The 19,117-nt window shown below is 48.0% G+C and overlaps 1 protein-coding gene across 1 annotated transcript; it reads right to left on the bottom strand.

Annotated features, from left to right (window-relative positions):
* Nucleotides 1-1,283: 1,283 nt before the first annotated feature.
* TOMM34 (translocase of outer mitochondrial membrane 34) lies at nucleotides 1,284-17,476 on the bottom strand. Its single transcript, XM_036245286.1, has 7 exons — nucleotides 17,244-17,476; nucleotides 12,031-12,130; nucleotides 10,713-10,865; nucleotides 8,057-8,217; nucleotides 5,056-5,200; nucleotides 2,488-2,614; nucleotides 1,284-2,244 (listed from the first exon to the last, which is right to left on the bottom strand). Exons 1-7 carry the CDS (start codon nucleotides 17,368-17,370, stop codon nucleotides 2,140-2,142), a joined length of 918 nt encoding a protein of 305 aa, XP_036101179.1. The 5' UTR covers nucleotides 17,371-17,476; the 3' UTR covers nucleotides 1,284-2,139.
* Between the last annotated feature and the right edge of the window lie 1,641 nt (nucleotides 17,477-19,117).

Genomic DNA, 19,117 nt, shown 5'->3' with positions numbered 1-19,117 from the left:
GCACTAGCAGGACTCTGGGAGAGCCCGCGGCAGCAGGCACCACCACCAGTGGTGCATGGGTGGCTAACTGGTGGTCATCACACAGCACTGAGGACTGAACTACAGCCACAGGGGCGGTGCAGGGAACACCCGGAAGCAGCAACTGCTTCTGGGTTCTGGCCGAGGGACTGGCTAACGTCAAGAACCCCGTGGAGACGCTTCAGGCTACCTTCCCGGGTCATGATTTTCCTCCCCTGCAGGAAGGGCAAAGCCTCTTCAGGTTGTCCTGCTCTCAGCTTCCAGGTTTTCATTAGTAAATCCAGATACTTGCCTTCTAGACCTCAAGGAGTCAGTCAGTCGTGACTGGATGTCACCGCTAACCCTGCCTCAAATCGAGCAAGAGCCCCGCCTGCTTAAGAGGGGCGCCTGGCTGGTGTGGCTCAGTGGTTGAGTCGACCCATGCACCAAGAGGTCGCTGGTTCGATTCCCGGTCAGGGCACATGCACAGGTTGTGGGCCTGATCCCCAGTGCGGGGCATGCAGAAGGCGGCCAGTCGATGTTATCTCTCATCGATGTTTCTCTCTCTCAAATCAATAAAGAAAATTTTTTTTAAAAAAAGAGGGGCACTACGAGGGGTAAAATACCCGGCTTTGAAACGGTCCCCTGGCCATGGCCATGGCCTTTGTGGACTTAGACCCCCTTCAGCTCGCAGGCCTGTGATTGCTCAGCGGACTCCGGAGAGGTCACAGCAGCTCGCTAACAGCTAGTGCTGCTCTGCACTCAGGGATGGGAACCTGTCTGCTCTGCTTCGCGGAGTCATCAAACTGCTACTTCATCAAGAGGAACCGAGTAGGGCAGCCCAGGAACGGGAGGCAGCCCTTACTTGTAGCTGGGTGCTAGAGCACGCTCCAGCCTCATCCAACCGTGCCCGTGAGCTGGAGTGGTCCCTGTGCTCACCATCCTCCTGAGGGCCTTGCCCCTCCCCTCTTCACCAGCTAGACTCCCACATTAGAATCAATTCCAGCTTAGTTCCTCAGGGCCCCCTTTCCCTCCACAGGGTCAGATCTCCCTGCGAGGCAGCGGGAGCATTGTGGTGACTCCTTTAAAGCCCACAGGCTGGCTGCAGTTCTACACTTGTTCCTGGGGTCACCTGATTAATGTCTCCCGTCCCACTAGACTCAGCCCTCGGCGAACAGGGGCCATGTCTACTCATTCACTGTCGTTCCCCAGTACTATACACAGGGCCTGGCCCGAGCACACATTTCAGTGAACTTGTTCAATGAGCTGAATGCTCAAAAAGTGGTAGCTTGTGTTATTACAAAATCCCAAGCACAAAGCTGAAAAAGCATAAATGGAAGTACAACACATTTATGTAGAACAAAGACGTTTAATGTATTCACTTAAACACACAGTTCAACAAAACCAGAGTCAGTTCAGTTCAAATTAACTTCCTATAACAAAGAAATAAGCTGGGAGGGCCACTGTTGGAGTCAAAAGGCAAGTCCCTGCCCAGAATGGAAGGACACTGACTTCAAGGAGGCCCTTCTTCCCCCTCTACCTTCAGGAGTGGCCACACCTCTGGGCTCCTGAAATGGCTTAGGTACCTCCATGTAGGAGGCAGCACAGAGCCCCAAAGCCACCTCAGGGTCAGGGTTCTGCATCCCCACCAGAGGGGCCTGGCCAAAAGGGCTGGAGCTCAGCACACAGGGGATTAAGCCAAGGACAGGGCAGGATGGCAGCCCTGGAGAACCAGCTCAACAGGCTGCTTTAGGTGTGGGTGGGCCAGGGTTTTCTAGTCCCGCCCCCCAGTTCCGTTAGTTCAGATGAACCACAGTGAGGTGGGTCTGATGAAGCTCGAAGGCAGCGCTCGCTCGGTCTGGAGCATGCTTGGGGCAGGGGCGGAGCCGTTTGTGTGATCCGCCAGCTGTCCAAGGAAGGGGGACGGGAACAGGGCTTCAGCATAGCAGGGACCTTTCCAGCAAAACAATGTCTGGGTTTTGGCTACACTGAGCTTAATTTGAACAAAGCCTCTTAAGAGGTGGGAGGCCACCGCCTCTTTGAGGGCAGAGGAGGGTGCTTCAGAGCTGGGCATGCTGGGTCCCAGAGGCAGGCACAGAGGAAGGTCGTATGGCGGAGGTTTCCTGCTGCCCTTCTGGGTTTTTACTTTAAGCTCTGGTTAACTTCTTGCTGCAACTTCTGTGCAGGGCCATTCCTGGGCTCAATTTTTAGGAGGCTGTTGATGTCGGCAAAGCTGGATTTATAGTCCTAATAGAATAGAGAAGGGCGTGGGGACGGTGCTGTGACTGAGGTGCGACCAAGGGGAAGTAGGGACGGCTGCTGAGATAGCAGAGGCTTTGAAACCCTAGTCCACAGGCTGGGCTGGAGCTGCCCGGGGCCCCCAGATGAGAAGGGCTATGGCAGCCGCCACCTCCTCTTGACCATGCTCTGGAAGTGCCCACAGGCACAAATGCCCGCAGCTTAGTGGGTGCCTTCTGATGGGAATCTTACCTTGAGGGCCTTATAGGCTTGAGCCCGTCTGTAAAATGCCTTCACGTTCTTCCCATCTAGCTTGAGGGCTTCTGTGCAGTCCCTCACCGCTTCCTTGTACTGCTTCAGGACCAAATAGCAGAGCGCTCTGACAGGGAGAGACCAGAGTTCAGTCCCTCCTTAGGGCCCCCAGAGCAGGGAGGAAGTGTGAGGCGTGATCTTGATTCGCTGAACACCTGCTCTGTGATGCTCACTTCACCTGTTCTTCAACCTCACAACCCCCCCAGCACCTTCCACAGGTGAGAATGTGGGCTCAGGGGTGAGGCACCTTGCTCAAGGTTCTACCACTGAGGGCAGAACCAACTCAGCTCGGGTTCTCCTGCCTCCAGACCCCGAGCTCACTAACTTCTAGCCTTTTGTCGACCTCACATTCCCACACTGCGCTGTTTCAAGCAAAGAAAAGGCTTCCTGAAACCTTCCCCTTGACAGATTAAAGTTACCTGCCTTAAGAAAACAAAAATATAAATGCTGGGCTTGAATTCATGATATGCATGCTGGTGTGTTAGGGGTGAGATGTAAAGGTGTCTGCAACTTTGATGTGGATCAATAGATGGTTAAATAGTGATAAAGCAAATATAACAAAATTGTATTTAGATGGTAGGTATAGGTTTGTTCAATGAAAAATTTTTCAACTTGTATTTTGAAAATTTTCAAAATGTTGGAAAAAAGTAAGTCATGCATATCCATGCAAGCCATCCTGCATCTACGGGGAAAAGAGTATGTGTGTGTATCTTCCCCACTCAATTCTAGCCCTTTTCTCCAGAGACAGTCAGCAGAACAGTCAGATGTCTTGGAGCTCGGTATGAAAGTCTATCTCCTCCACCTCGTCATTCTGAACGGGTGCAGAGTGGTCGCTTAGTTGGATGTACCTATTTTACTTTTCATTACAGAGCAGTCTAGGAGATAACATGAGTGAGTGAAGAAATCCCAAGCTCTGGAGTCACAAAGACCTGGCTGCAGTCACAGCTCCACTACGTCTGAGTTGTTTAACTTTGTGTGTCTTAATTCATCTTTCCGAAGCTGTTTTCTCACAGGTAAAATGGGACCATCACCTAACCTGAAGAACTGTTGTGAGTTCTAAATGAGTCTCTGGAGGTCCAGTGAGGGCCTGGCAAGCTGCAGGGGCCGGGTACCTTAGGGGTGACATCCACGTTCTCAGCTGCACTAAGAGAACTGAAGCGAGCCAAAGGTGAGGCACCGTCTACACAGGGCATGTGCAGGAGGTGGGGCATGAAAATGACATCCAGAATGTGGTATAATTTCAGCCATAATGGATGGAAAATTCAGTTTTGTACAAAGTCATCAGTCCTTTAAGTTAAGTTTATAAATTCCATATAATCACAACCGAAAGCCCAACAAGATACTTTTGGGAATCTGTCAAAATGATCCTAAGGTTTAGTTGGAAGAGCAAATCTGGGAAAATAGCCAGGGCTGCTCTGATTGAGAAGGATGGGAAAAGACAGCCCTACAAGATATTATAAAGCAACAGAAACTAAAACTGTGGCACAGACACACTGGCATGAGAAACAGCACTTAAATAAAACGTTGTCCCGAAACGTGGGAAATGGGCAGGATAACGGGGTACTGGAGGTCTCGAGCCACATGGGAGCAAGGCCAGGGAGCCAGAGAAAGGAGTGAGCAGATGCTGCTGCTCGAACACGGCCCCAGTGGGCTACAGCCGTTTTCACGTGAGCCTGGCAGACAGGCGCCCCTGGTCCAACCAGCCAGGAAAGCCACAGGTCCAGAATTTAAGCTTTCAAACTAAAAGTTCCTTTTTAACCCGTTAGGCAGTAAACCCTGACCTTAATGGACATGAGGCTAGTCTTTATACCACCCCATGTGAACATGGAACTTCCTTATGTTTCACTGCAGAAATGCTAACAATTAACTTCACAAGCTGCCCAGACCCTAGATGGCATGTGATTCAGTGTACGGACCATATTATAGTTTTAAAATCTGAAACACAGGTTTGGATGAAGAATGGTGAGCCTACAGTAGATCCAAGATTTTTTTAACTGAAGAGGAACGTGGTGCAGGACCTTGTACAGTGCCAGGAGTCTAACCCCCCAGGCTAGATGGGACCTGGTTCTGGCTCCCAGGCCAGGCAACAATTACTCCACACCCTGGGCTCTGCCCTGTGCTCTCAGTGCCACAGTTTCTAAGAGTCGTCTTAAGAAGCCATAGGGTGGGAGCCTCCCGGGAAGGTGGGGGGCTGTAAGACTTGTGTTGAGGTTGTGGCTATGTAGCGAGACCTCGTATGCTGATTTAGGTGGTTAAAGAAAATTCTGGGGAAGGGGGCTAACCAAGCCCAGGCTCCCCTCTGGCATCCCTCGGTCTCTATCCCTTTAAGAGTGAATGCCACTGGCAACGTCTGCCTCATGACAACCAAAATGAGTGTGACTGCATGTTGAGCTCTAACAGACTGACTAAATGCTAGGGAACAAGAGCCCACCACAGTCCGAGAGAAGATTGAGGAACGAAATATCCAATGTCCTGAGATCCCCAGGCCAGCAGCTGTGGGGAAGGTACCTGTTGCTGTACGTGGTGGACTCCAGGTTACTAAACGAGAGGCTTTCACTGTACTTCTCAATAGCTTTCTTATGGTTTCCCTTCTTTACAAGCTCATTGCCTTCTTCCTTCAGAACTCTGGCTCTCTCCACATCCCCAGAAGGCACTAGATACAAATTCAGAAGAGGAAAAAACCATGGAGCAGGTGCCCAGCTGAGATCAGTGGGGTCTCTTCGGCAGAGCCCCCTCCCCAGAGGCTTCCTACGCTGTGGTAAAGCGTCTTTCCTGGTCACGATTCCCCCGGTCTCCGGCTTCCGGAACATTAACCACAGTGTTTCATTCAGAAGAGGCTGAGCACTCCTGGTATAAGCATATTTATACGTGCACACGGTAACACACACATGATGAGCACCCTGCCACTTGGCAGCCGGAAGATCTGGTGTTCCAGGCTTTCAGAAAAGGGAGGGCAGGTGCTGTTTCCCATCGCCGTCTGGTCTGAGCCTCACCTCCACTCTGCCCAGCTTTCAAGGAGAGACGGGAGAGAAGGTGAAACCCGAGCTGCTCAACCCGGCCTTCAGGCCTGAATTAGTTATTCCGGCTCCAGCTCCCATAGCACCTGCTTTTTTCATTTTTAAAAACTATCTTTATAAAGTAATATTTATGACCCGGGGCTGCCCCGGCTGTCGCTGCTCGCCCCCCTCTCCGCACCCCCTTCCCCACCCAGAAAAGAAAAATATGACAAGGGTAAGGTTTTAGGAGTAAAACTAACACCCTTGAACTCATCCCTCACCTGAAGAAACTGAACATTTACTAGGACCTTTGAAGCCCTGTGGACCCTTCTCCAAATCAGTCCACCCCCGGAGGAGACCATTATCCCCACTCTGTGCATCCTTCCCTTTTTTTGTTTTTGGTAGTTCAACTACTATAGGTAATAGTATCCAGAAACCATTTGTTGTTTGTCTTTGAACTTTATGTAAAGGAACAAGTACGTAATTCTATGTATTCTTCTATGACCCTGTGTTCTTCCCCTCACTCAAAGTTACATTCCTAGAACTGACTGTGTCGATGTGTAACACCTGTAGCAGTTCGTCCAAACTCAATGCTGCAATACAACTGGTTTTCCATTCTCCAATTTAGGGAGGCTTGGGTTATTTCCAGTTTTGTTTTTTGATGTTATAAACATTCTGCTGTGAACATTCTTGTACATGTCTCCTTGTGCGCATGTGCATGAGTTTCTACACACAGCTTCAGCTTTACCCCGGTTCTGCAACACACCATGTTATAGCCATGCATCCTGCTGCTCACCAGCAACACCCCATGCATTCACCCTAGCTCTCCACTGTCTCTGCCATGAATTCTCTGCCAAGAATTCCCGTCCCTTTCCCACTGAAGAACCTCACCCTCACCCTTTAAGGCCCAGTTCAACCTGTCCCTTCACTGCTGCCTCCTCTGTGAGCCTTTTCCCCGACATTCCCAAGCACATGTCAATTCCAATTCTGAACTCCCCATATACTAGACTCGTAAGCACTTATTTCCATATTTTAAAATGCTGTCTGTCTCAGCCTTTCATTAGAAGAAGAGCTTCCAAAGGCCAAGACTGCCCATGCGGTATCACACTGCTTACAGGGCCTGGAGCACACACGGCTCAGTGACTCTGCAAGGGTGGAATTCATGGTAGATGCACTGAAGCCATCTGGTTCATCAGCACCCCACATTTTCATTCTAGGGAAGAGTGGGCAACAGTTACCAGGCTCCCGCAAACAAGAGCGAATGCTACCTAGCCAGATAGGTTTCCTCCGGGCAAGGGGATAACTCCCGCCATCCACACAAGGCTCCAGCCCCGACCCCTCCTGAACCACCTCTCCTCAACACCTAGCTGCCGAGCCGGGACAACTGCCCTGCAGCGCTATCGGAGCATCCAGTGAGCCCCCAACTGAAGAACACCTCTCTGTCTACTCAGCCGAAGTGGACAGTCTCCTGTGTAGGGCTACCTGCCCTTGACCTCGCTTCTCTTATTTCTCCTCCCCAGGGACTCACACAGTGCTCATGTTCCTGGGGCAGCATTACCCTCTTGCTGTGGAGGTAGGGCAAAGGGGTTAGGGCTGAGCTAATCACAAAATCTCAGTCCTCAGTCACAGTGACAAGTTCAGGGCATGGCCCATGACCAAACAGGCCAGAACAAACTGAGAAGATGAGAGTCGGGGATTTGGGAGAAAGAAACCCTCTCAGAAAAAGTTTTTCTCTCCCTCTGGGTCATGAGGCATGGCATATGGATATGAGACCAGGAACTGCCATAGCTTTTTTTTTTTATCCTCACCTAAGGACATTTTTCCATTTTTTGTTCAGATAGAGTGGGAGGGAGGGAGAGGAAGAGAGAGAGAGAAAGACAGAAACATCAAGTGGCTGCGACCCATACAACCCAACCAGGGCCAGGGACAAACTGCAACCGAGGTACGCTCCCTTAGCAGGAACCGAACCCGGGTCTCTCTGGACCTGAGCCAAACTGGCCAGGGCTGCCACAGCTCTTTTACTGCTAAGAGGGAAGCCTGCCTGCAGACAGACCTGACCGCACCAGAGAAGACAGCTGAGAGAAGTACAGAGAAATGCAGTCAGATCCTGACAGTCTAGTGGGCTGCCGGGCAAACCTTGCCTGAACCTGAACTCCAGAGTTTTCAATGATATAAGCCAATTAATTATTTTTACCATGGTGAGTTTTCTGTTCTTATAACCAACGTATCCAATCTGATACACCCCAAATGCTGCCAGAAGAGAGAAGGGAACCAACACTGGAAACCTATGTGCCAGGCTAGGAGATCAACATGCCTCATATCGCTCAATCCTGACAGTGGGGGACATCTTCTCGACCCTCACTGTAGAGTTGAGACCATCTCTAAGGGGTTAAGACTTCTTTGTTTAATATTATTTTTATAACTCAGCTTAAACAAGGCCAATTTTGACAGGGTTACTCTAAAGAAAGTGGCTATGAGGAAACTGCAAAACTGAGCAGGAAGTCATGGCTTACCTCTGCTCTTGACACTTGTGGTTTCTTTGGATTTGCTTTTAGCTGTCTCTTTGTGGTTTTCCGAGCCCCACCTCTTCTGAGCTGAAACAGGTACCAAGGGGATAGAGGGCAGCTTCAGGCGCCACTCGGGCCCAAGTGAGTCCATGAGAGCTCGGGTCATTCTGGAAACGAAGGCAGGATCAAAGACGGGAGGTTTCCAGCTGGGTTCAGATGCTCCTCCTCTCACAAACCCGAAGGAGGTGTATGAGGGCCAGAGTTATCAACTTCCCCGGGTTTGAACCATCTCTTTAGATCCTCCTAACATGCAGCAGGAGAGGAACAGGAGTCTGCCACCCACAAAAGTCTCCTCAGTTCAGCCATCATGACACTCCCTCCCTGCCTGGCCTTCGTTTGGTCACACTATGTTTTTGTTTTTTAATTTTTTTGTCTTTATTGATTTTAGAGAGAGACAGAAACATCGATGAGAGAGAACATCGACTGGCCGCCTCCTGCATACCCCCCACTGGGGATCAGGCCCACAACCTGGGCATGTGTCCTGACCGGGAATCAAACTGGCGACCTCTTGGTGCATGGGCTGACACTCAACCACTGAGCCACACTGACAGGGCCACACTATGTTAACTTCAAAGTGATGATCTGTTGCTTGTTAAGGGCAGTTAAACCCTATCTTAACCCCAAAGGAACACACATTACTGAGGAAAGGACCATGTTTTACATTTCTTTTTTTTTTTTTTTTTTTATCCTCACCTGAGGACATTTTTCCATTTTTTGTTCAGATAGAGTGGGAGGGAGAGAGAGCAAAACATTACCGTGAAAGGGACACATTGAGTGGCTGCCACCCACACGACCAACCAGGGCCGGGGACAAACTGCAACCGAGGTGCGGCGCCCTAGTGGGAACCAAACACGGGTCTCTCTGGACCGCAGGCTGACGTTATAACTGCTGAGCCAAACTGGCCAGGGCCATATTTTACATTTCTTTTTCTTTTTTTTTCTTTTTTTTAATCCTCACCCGAGGACATTTTTCCACTTTTTGTTTAGGTAGAGTGGGAGGGAGAGAGAGGAACAGAGAGAGAGAGAGAAACATCGACGCGAAAGGAACACATCGAGTGGCTGCCACCCACACAACCGATCAGGGCCGGGGACAAACTGCAACCGAGGTATGTGCCCTTAGCGGGAACCGAACCCGGGTCTCTCCGGACCGCAGGCCAACGCTCCAACCACTGAACCAAACCGGCCAGGGCTGTTTTACATTTCTTAATGGCTCTATTATAAAGCCATGCAAGCATCTGATTAATGCTCAGAGATTTTTATTTATTTTTTTATCCTTACCCAAGGACATTTTTCCATTTTTTGTTCAGACAGAGTGGGAGGGAGAGAGAGAGAAACATCAATGTGAAAAGGACACATCGAGTGGCTGCCACCTGCACGACCAACCAGGGCCAGGGACAAACTGCAACCAAGGCACATGCCCTTAGCGGGAACCGAACCCGGTCTCTCTGGACTACAGGCTGACGCTCTAACCGCTGAGCCAAACCGGCCAGGGCGCTCAGAGATTTTAAAAAAATGCAAATCTTGCCCAGCCAGTGTGCCTCAGTGGTTGAGCAGTGACCCATATGGATCAGTAGGTTGCCAGTTCAATTCCTGGTCAGGGACCATGCTGAGGTTTTGGGCTCAATGCCCAGCAGGAGGCGTGCAGGAGGCAGCGCACTGATGTAGGTCGTGCTCTCTCAGGGACATCTCTATACACTCACACAGGCTGCCTTCTCCTTGCTGGCTGTTGGCCCCAGGTCTCTCCTCATCTCTGTCTCAGCTCACCTCCTTTGGAAACCCTCCCTGCTGCCCACCCCACTAGCTGGCTAGGTGCCGCCTTTTTACCCCCTGTGCTGCCTCATTTCTTGTACTATGCTTGCCTATTACTGACGAGTGTTCTCCATGAGACCAGGGGCTCTATCAGGGCAGGAAGAGGTATGTCTTGGGCATCAGCCGAGGTCCTAGTGCAGTTTGGCACATAAGTGGCAGATTTTGTTGAATGACAGAAATGAAAAGAGGCAGAGAGAAAACAAGTCAAGACAGAAATGGCACACAAATATATATACCATGAAGTCCTAACAAGGGTTTGCTATTAGTGTGGTGTTTGGCTTTCAAGCAGCCCATGCAAAGAAGGGCAACATGACCAATCACATAAATGAGAACATCCGTGAGACGTCAACTGCTGTGGGGCCTTGCGAAGGGATCACTGAGCAATATACTGAACCATATCCACACACAATATCCTATAGCCTCGGGTCTGAGCTGCTTGTGTGTGGGTCTCACATTCCCCACTCTGGTTAGCTCTTTGAGGTAAGTGGGGTCTGTATTTGTTTTGTTTTGGTATTCCCACTGAACCTGGCACACCACCTTCAAAAGAGCTCAACAAATTATACTGTGTGAATGAATTTGAACATCTAGGGGTAAAAAAATAATCCAATAATCCTGACACCTTAAACACCTACCAAATATGACAGCAAATTCTCCTTCCTTGCCCAAAAGGTCATCAGGAATTTCTAAGCCTACCCCAAACGGATCCTGCCAGAAGATGAGCAAAGTGATCATTCCAAGCCAATGACAGAGGGCAGGGAGTTCCACGGGGAATGTCCATGGTGACGCAGGCTCACCTGTTGACGCCTTCCAAGGCTGACGTCACACTATCATCAATCTGCAGCACAACCTTGTAGTCAACATAGGCCAGGGGATACTTCTCCAGAGCCTCGTAGGCCGATGCTCGCCGCAGCAAGGACTTCATGCTGAAGGGAACCAGGGCCAGTGCTCTACAGCAGGAGGCAAAAATGTCATCTGGCTGCTAAGTCACCAAGGCGCCCCCCGCAGCTCCATCCAGGCAGGTTCATCTATAGCATTCCGTATATAGGGGGTCATTTCTGGCACAGAGCCACTACTAAAAATGGCAGACCTTAGAAGAGGGACTTTTCAACTTAGTTTGAAGTAAAGAAGGGGAAGAGGGCAGAGGGCCACTAATATTGTGAGATTCGTGTGCACATGCATCAATTTTCATAGTTGCAATCCCCCCCAAACCAAGAGCAAGTACCTTGTTGCTTTTATGCTTCTATGTGTTTCCACAGAGTGGTGGCCCGATGGGCATACCATAGAGGCTTTGGAGTCCGAAGGAGTGGTGTTTGAATTCCACCTCTGCCACTAACCATGTGATCCCAGGCAAATCACTTTACCGCCTCAATCCTCTGCAACCCATTTCTAGCCTGGGAAGGATGGTAAACTTACCCCACAGAGTAGTCATGAGCACGCTAAGAAGGAAATCTAGCACAGGACCTGGTACTAATCAACTTAGCACAGGCTCCATGAGCATGCTCACCGCTCTCATTTCTATCACCAGGGCATGGGTCTAAGGCAATGTCACAGGATAGCAGATCTTAGAACACATTTAAGGTATGCATGCTAGTTTAGCGATGATGAAAAAAGGCAATATCAGACTGGTTTGAAAAAGAAAGAAATATGAAAAATTGTTTAATGTCCTCTATACCTGGTCATTAAAGGAGACCATTTTCTCCTTTCTCTTTGCTTCTTTCCTGGCTACCTGTTAACCTCTCTCTCTCTTTTTTTCTCTCCCTCCCTTCCTCTCTCTCATCCACCCCAGAAGATAATTGGGCAAGCCACTAACTATTCTACAACTCTACCTCATCCCCAGGCCCCACATCTCACAAAGGTTTGAAAACCACCTGTAAGTGCCCACCCCTACTCCTTTTACAATAGCAGAGCCAAGACCCCAAAGACACAAGACAGGTGCCACAAGGACCAAGTATAGCCTCCTATTCTCAGTGACCTGGTGACACTGAATGACACTTCCTAGTATCTGTCACAGATGTAACTGGTGGGATCAGTCCCAAGAAGAAACAAACCAGATAAACCCAGCTTCCTCTTCTGAGCCCCTAAGGCACCCCAAAGTTTCCCTTGACCTCTTACAAAGTGCAGTCTTTGATGCAGTCTCTGCAGTTCCCATCCTTCAAGTGGCATGCTGCTCGGTTGGAGTAGAGAACACTTTCTTCTTTGGGGTCCGAAGAACCTGCCCGGGTAGAAGCAGAAAGCAGGAGATTAACAAGTCGGGAAATGGATGCCTCAGGATATGACGTCCATTTCGCACTCTGAGCTCTGGGCTTTTGGTAAAAGGGAGCAGAGATGACTGCAAGCTGATCAGGCTCGCAGGTCCGACAGACTGGCAAGTTTGTCATTAGTACATGGCAGCGAGAACATCAAGCATCTTATTCACTCATGCCAGCACTAAACTCGGTACCTGGCAAAAGACAAACATGAAATAGCTGGCCTCTGCCTCACAGAAATCCATGCTGTAACTACCTGGCTGTGTGTGTGCATTTTATTACAAAAAGTATGGAAACTAAAGAATGAAAAAAAGAGGAAAAGATAAGACAGAGACTAATTCCACCTGGTCAAATCAGACAGGACTTTGCCAGAGAAAAACCCCGCGGGTCTGGCAGGACTACAGCGAACTTACTCGGGGGAAGAACTCAAGCTCCCCAGTGGGGAGGAGCATTGTCAGACATTTCTCTAAAGGCAGGCCTCATGTTCAGGAATCTCAGAAGCTCATGTCTTTTACTGTGACCACAATGACTTTCATTTTTAAAAGTTAATTTTCAGCTACCACATACCACACTAGCATGGGCCACAGTGAAAAAATAAAAAAAACTACTTCAAGTTGATGCAGTAATTTCACTCCTAGATATATATTCCCAAAGTAACTGAAACCAAGTTCTCTTCTGAAAATTGTAAAACATACAGAAAACAGTACAACATAGTCAGTATCCATCACTAGATTTAGCATACATTATATTTGTTTCCAAGCTTTTTTATTTTTGATATGCCTAAAGCTCCACTCGTCCTCATCCTTTCTCCTTACTCCATTCCCATAACCCCAGATGTTAGCCCAATCCTGAAGCTGGTATGTAACATTCTTATGCATGTTTATCTTTATTATATATGTAATCAGATATTTTATATCTTTTAAAGCTTCCTCTAACTGGCACCCAATTGTTTATCCTTCTGCAACATGCTTTTGTCACTAAGTATCATGTTACCATATTGATGCATATCTTTCACTCAATATCAACAATAACAAACAATAAAAGAATAAATTTTTTCATCCGGCCGGTGTGGCTCAGTTGACTGGGCGTCTTCCCCTGGACTGAGAAGTTCCAGTTCGATTCCCAGTCAGGGCACATGCCCAGGTTGCAGGCTCGATCCCTGGTGGGGGTGTACAGGAGGCAGCCAATTGATGTTTCTCTCTCTCTCTCTCTCTTCCTCTTTCTAAAAAAATCAATAAAAACATTTAAAAAAAAGAATAAATCTTTTCTTATTTTGCCAGGCCCTGAGACAGTAATGTAGAGATAAGTAAAATATATCCTCGCCCGGGGAGGGAGGGAGAGGTGGGAATCAGTGGGGGGAAAAGGAGAAACATCTGTAATAAAAAAATATATACACACACACACACACACACACACACACACACACACACATATACATATACACACACCCTCGCCCTTAAGGGACAAGTACAAGCACTCAAAACTTGTAATCCTTCTCAAGTCCCCAGAGCATGGGTGCTCAGAAGCAGCAGTATGGTGGAAAGGACATCAGAACCTACTATCCAGCCTGTGATGCTGCACAAATCATTCACTCTCTCTGATCATATGTGCTCACCTATCACATGAAGATATCACTTCAAAGAAGGGTTCATTGTGCTAGGTTGCTCCCTACTCTCCGTTCAAACAGAAAAACTGATCAGAGAAATCAAGGGATTTGCCCATATATTATCTAGAAAAGAATGAGAACCAAACTCTGATCCCCTACTAAATCTGGATACCAGGCCAGCTCTTTTGGGGACCCAGAAAAACTCCATACGAAAGCACATGCTTTTCCAGGCAGGCTGGGGTAGGATGAAAGAAAAAGGCAGAAGTATCAATATCTTAGATTCTTCAGCAACCTCAAGTGAGGCTGAGACAAGCAGGCAGACCTAAAAAGGAGTGTTGCAGGAAAAAAGGGGGCAAGAGTGGCTTGAAACTGAAAAAGCTCAAACAAAATAAGACTGCAATTTGGAGAGGATTTGGGGAGAAGTCTAGCAAAATGACTAAAAACTTGGACTTGGGAATCAGACCCATATTCAAATCCTGCCTATGACATGTCTTCATTGTATAACCCTGGGGTAGGCAATTTAACTCTTCTGGACTCCTCATCTACAAAGCTTTTTTTTTTTTTTTTTTTGGCCAGATGGCAGAATTTTATGGCTTTATTAACACAAATACAATGTGTACACAATCTGTCTATTCATTTTCTTTGCTGTGCAGCTTGGCATTGGGGTTGGTGACTCTGATAGCCATCTGGGCTGCTCTTTCCACAGTGGCTTTGCAGTTCTTTCAGGAGACACTGAGTGATCTGAGCACAGTAAGATTTGTTGCACATGAGCAGCATTTCAAGCTCCTTGACACTGTGGACAGGAACTTCCTTTTGAAAACCACTGGGCAGCATGGGTTTTGTTTTCTTGTTGCTTCCATAACCCATGTTGGGCATCAAGATCTGGCCCTGATGTTCTGTGCACCCTATTGTCAATGCCTTTGGATTTCCACCAGTTCCACTTAATGTTGACATAGTCTGACTGGTGCAGGATGAATTTCTTGGTCCACTTTTTGACAATCTTGGATTTCACGAGGGATCTGAGGGCAGCCATGTGCTGAGTAAAAGATGGCTGCCGCCTCCATAGGCAGCACCAAGGAAGAATATAAAGTGTCTTAGTCAAAGGTTAGCATAAAGATATAAAGGCATAATGTCTGTAATGTCTAGCACACAGTAAAGCACTCAATAAATGCTAGCCAAAAAAAATGAGGAGAAGGAAGGCAAAGGGAAACAGGTACTACAGAAAAGAGATTCCAATGAGGGCTCCTTGGTAGGGCACTTTGGAGAAGAGGTTTTGGGCAAAGGGCTGTGGTTGCTTGAAATGAGCTGGAGGCTGGGAGAACTGATAAGAATATGCTACTCCTCTCCAGAAACTTCCCATCAGGGAATAAAACCTAAACTCATTACTACAGTGTACTGTGTAAAATGTCTCTACAACAAAGTTCTGCCTGTCTGTCTGACCCTGTCTTACTTCTCCCTCCACTGGCTCAGTCACAATGGCTCCTGGGGCATCCAAACTTATTCCATCCGGGTACCTTTGTACAGGCATACCTCAGAGATATTGTGGGTATGGTTCTAGACCACCACAATAAAGCAAGTAGTCATCTTTTTGCTGGTGGAGTATCTTGTCTCCCTTTTGTATAAAAGACACAAAGCGCAATAAACAGAAGCACAATAAACCAATGTATGCCTGTAATTACAGTTCCCTCCACCTGAAATGCTCAGCATCCAAAACTTTGTGCACCTGGCATCTTCTGATCATTCAGATATCACCTCAAATGTCATCTCTTCAAAGTAGTTGCCCTCATTCTAATGGAGCTCCCTAGTCAACTCTCTATCACACATTTGTCTTCTGCATACCCCTGATCATTACCAAACACATCTTGTTTACTAGCTTAAGATCTAGCCTCTCCCCCTTTTCTCTCATTGAAAGAACCTTCCCTGTCTTGTTATACACTCAGTAGATACAGATGCTCAACAAATACTAATTTAATCGAAGAGCGAATGGTTGAGGAGGAGGGTTGGAATGAGGCCCGAATAATAGGATGGGGGCAACAGGACAGTTAAAAAGCATGCAGCTCACACCTATCAGGATGGCCACTATCAAAAGAACAAAATGCTGGTAAGGATGCTGAGAAGTTGGAACTATTGTGCACTGTTGGCGGGAATGTAAATGGTGCAGCAACCATGGAAAACTGAACTACTGCCCAGCTGGCGTAGCTCACTGGTTGAGTGCTGACCCATACACCAAGAGGTCACCGGTTCAATTCCCAGTCAGGGCACATGCCCAGGTTGTGGGCCTAATCCCCAGTTGGGGGCATGCAGGAGGTGGTCAATTGAAGTTCTCTCTCATTGATGTTTCTCTCTCTCTCAAATCAATAATGAAAAAATATTTTTAAAAAATTTTTTAAAAAGAGCCCAGCAGATGTGGCTCAGTAGTTGAGCATCAACCCATGTGCCAGGAGTCGCTGGTTCAATTCCCAGTCAGGGCACATGCCCAGGTTGTGGGCCAAATCTTGGGGGAGGGGAGTATGCAGGAGGCGGTCAATTGATGCTCTCTCATCGATAGTTCTATTTCTCTCTCCCTCTCCCTTCCTCTTTCTCTAAAATCAATAAAGAAAAAAAAATTTAAAACAAGAAAACAATATCTATTTGATCCAGCAATCCCACTTCTGGGTATATATCCAAAATAATTCAAAGCAGGATCTTGGAGACATCTGCACACCCGCGATCATCACAGCATTAGTCACAATAGCTAAGAGGTGGAAGCAATCCAAATGTCCATCAATGGCTAAATGGATTTAAAAAGTAGTATATCCACACAGTGGAATACTATACAGTCTTGGGAAAAAGGAGATCCTCTCACATGCTACAGTATGGATTATAATGTCCTCGAGGACTATACTACGGGAAGTAAGCCAGTCATAAAAGACAAACACGGTATGATCTCACTCATTTCGAACACCTAAAGTAATCAAAATCATAGATATAGTAAGTAAAAAGTGGATACCAAAGGCTGAAGGGATGGGGGAAATAGTGTTTAGCGGGTACTGAGTTCCAGTGCTGCAAGATGAAAAGTTCTAGAGGTCTGTTGCACAACAATGTTAATAGTATACACCTGACACTACACTTAAAAAAAATGTTACGATGGTAAATTTAATGTAGTGTTGTTGTTTTTTACCACAATCAAAAAGTGATAAAAAAAATCTATTAAGATGAAAATATATTTCTGATATCTCATTAAGTGAAAAAGAACGAGTAATAAAACCATATTACAATTTTTTTTTTTTTCCAGACGTAAAGAAAGGGCTAAGGAAGTTTCTGGTAGGAAGCCCAAAAAGGGGCATGTGCGGGAAGGGTGGCGGGAGGGCCTGGTGGGACGGTGGGCTGCAGGGAAAGGGAAGGAGGCAGGGATGGAGCGAGGGCGGGGTCGTCGGGGCCGGGGAGACGGGAGAGGGGAGCCGTGCGGAGAGAACGGGCGGCCGGGGTGGTACCTTGCTCCTGCATCACCCGCAGCGCGCGGCTGTAGAGCGCGGCGGCCTCCGCGAACTGGCCGTTGCGGAAGCTCTGGTTGCCGGCGGCGCGGAGCCGCTCCACGGACTCTGAGAGTTTGGGGGCCATCCCGGGGTCCCGCCGGCAAATGGCGGCCGCCTCCGTTCCCGCCGCCGAGTCTTGCGGAACAGCGTCCGGGGAAAGCACCGGCTGCGAGTCCTGGGTCGGACGGCTAACCTGGCCGGGAAGGGGCGGGACGGAGCGGGCGGAGGTGTGGCCTGCGCGGAGCGGTGGTCCGTGGTGCTCGGCTCTCGGCGCGGGGCGCATGCTCAGTTCGGAGCTTACGTTTGCGAGACGCGCGATCTCCCTGGAGCTGCGTTGGGCTTGAGTTACCAGGACGCAATGGATGAGATGAAACAGTGGGAAAGACCAGGTCCCCCTCGCGTGGCGCTTACATTCTAGTGGGACCTGACAGGCAATTAACCCAGGAGCAAATGGAGAGGATAATCTCATGTTATTTGTGCTGTAAGGAAAACAGAATGCTGATGCACTAGAAAGGGACCACGTGGAAACTATTTGCGCTAAGGGAGATGGGGAAGGCATCTCAGGGACTAATGACTGAGCTGAGACCTGAGAAGATTTAGGCAGAGGGGTAGCAAGAGCACAGTCCCTGAGGCTAGAAACTAACTGGCACCTAGTGCTTTGGAGACACTGATTTAATAAATGAATGCACTGCTACATTGATAAAGATCTTTCCCTGAGGAAAACCAGCTTATCTTCAGCCTCATCTGACTTGATGTCCCACTTAATACTCCATGTTTTTTTAACTGCTTGTTGCTACTTGCATACATTACGCTGTTTCTCCTGCTTCCTAACTTTTGCTTATGCTCTCCTCTCCTGGAACTTTTTTCCCCCTAACACTTTTTCTCTTGCCTGAGCCTGGCTCAACCTATAAACAACTCAAATATCTCCTCTGAAAGCCTTTCCTGAATTCTCTTCTCTTCCACTATGTCCCTCCTCTGCTCCCATTCCTCCTGGGGTTTATCCATAATTTAGTACTTATCTCTCTGTGATTGTCAGTTTACAGTTTTTCTCAAAGACTTGGAGGTCTTTAAAAGCAGGATGTAGGTCTTCTTTACTTTTGTCTCTCCAAGACCTAATAGGACCTGGTACCCAACATGCATTTACAAAGTTTGTTGAAAAGACCTGGTCTCTGCCCTCAGGAATCGTTATAATTACTTGTGTAAACTCTTAACCCACTTTCTGAGGGTTGGATGGCTGTTCCATCTGAATCCTCTCAGCCCGGCACAGGCCCCATATAAGAAGAAAGAATGAACACTAAATATGGTGGGGAAACCAGATGAGACACACACCACTGTCTGTCTATCTACTCAACAGCATCCATCTTTGCTTCCAGAGTCTAAATATTGCCTAAGATTCTCCTGGCCCAGGAAATGATTCAAGATTTCTCTAAACTGTCAACCAAAGGTCACCACTGCCAATTAATACCAACAAGAATCCCCTATTTGGGGCACCAGAAAGGGGGAAACTTTGTTCAGTGAAAAGAGCTCAGTGGTGAGGTGGGCTAGGAATGAGGCATCTCTGGTGTTAGTGCTCTAGCCAAGGAAATGCAGCCTCCAGTGGAAACCAAAAGTAAAGCCCCAGAGACTGAGGGGAAGCAGACCTTTATAGACAAGAGTGCCCACCCATCCTCCCCAGCCACTCATTGGCCCATTTCTATGCAAATAAGGACTTCAAATCCTCACGGTATGGTTGGTCCAAATAGCACCATCCTAGTTAGTGAAATATGGAGCCACTCTGATGGGTCGATGAAGATGCAAATGAGGATATAGCCTTGCAGCTCGTTGGATATGGA

This window comes from Molossus molossus, unplaced genomic scaffold (genome assembly GCF_014108415.1).
Source record: "Molossus molossus isolate mMolMol1 unplaced genomic scaffold, mMolMol1.p scaffold_m16_p_6, whole genome shotgun sequence".
NCBI lineage: Eukaryota > Metazoa > Chordata > Mammalia > Chiroptera > Molossidae > Molossus > Molossus molossus.
Note: the sequence above shows the minus strand (reverse complement) of the source record. Positions and strands in the feature narration are given on the sequence as shown.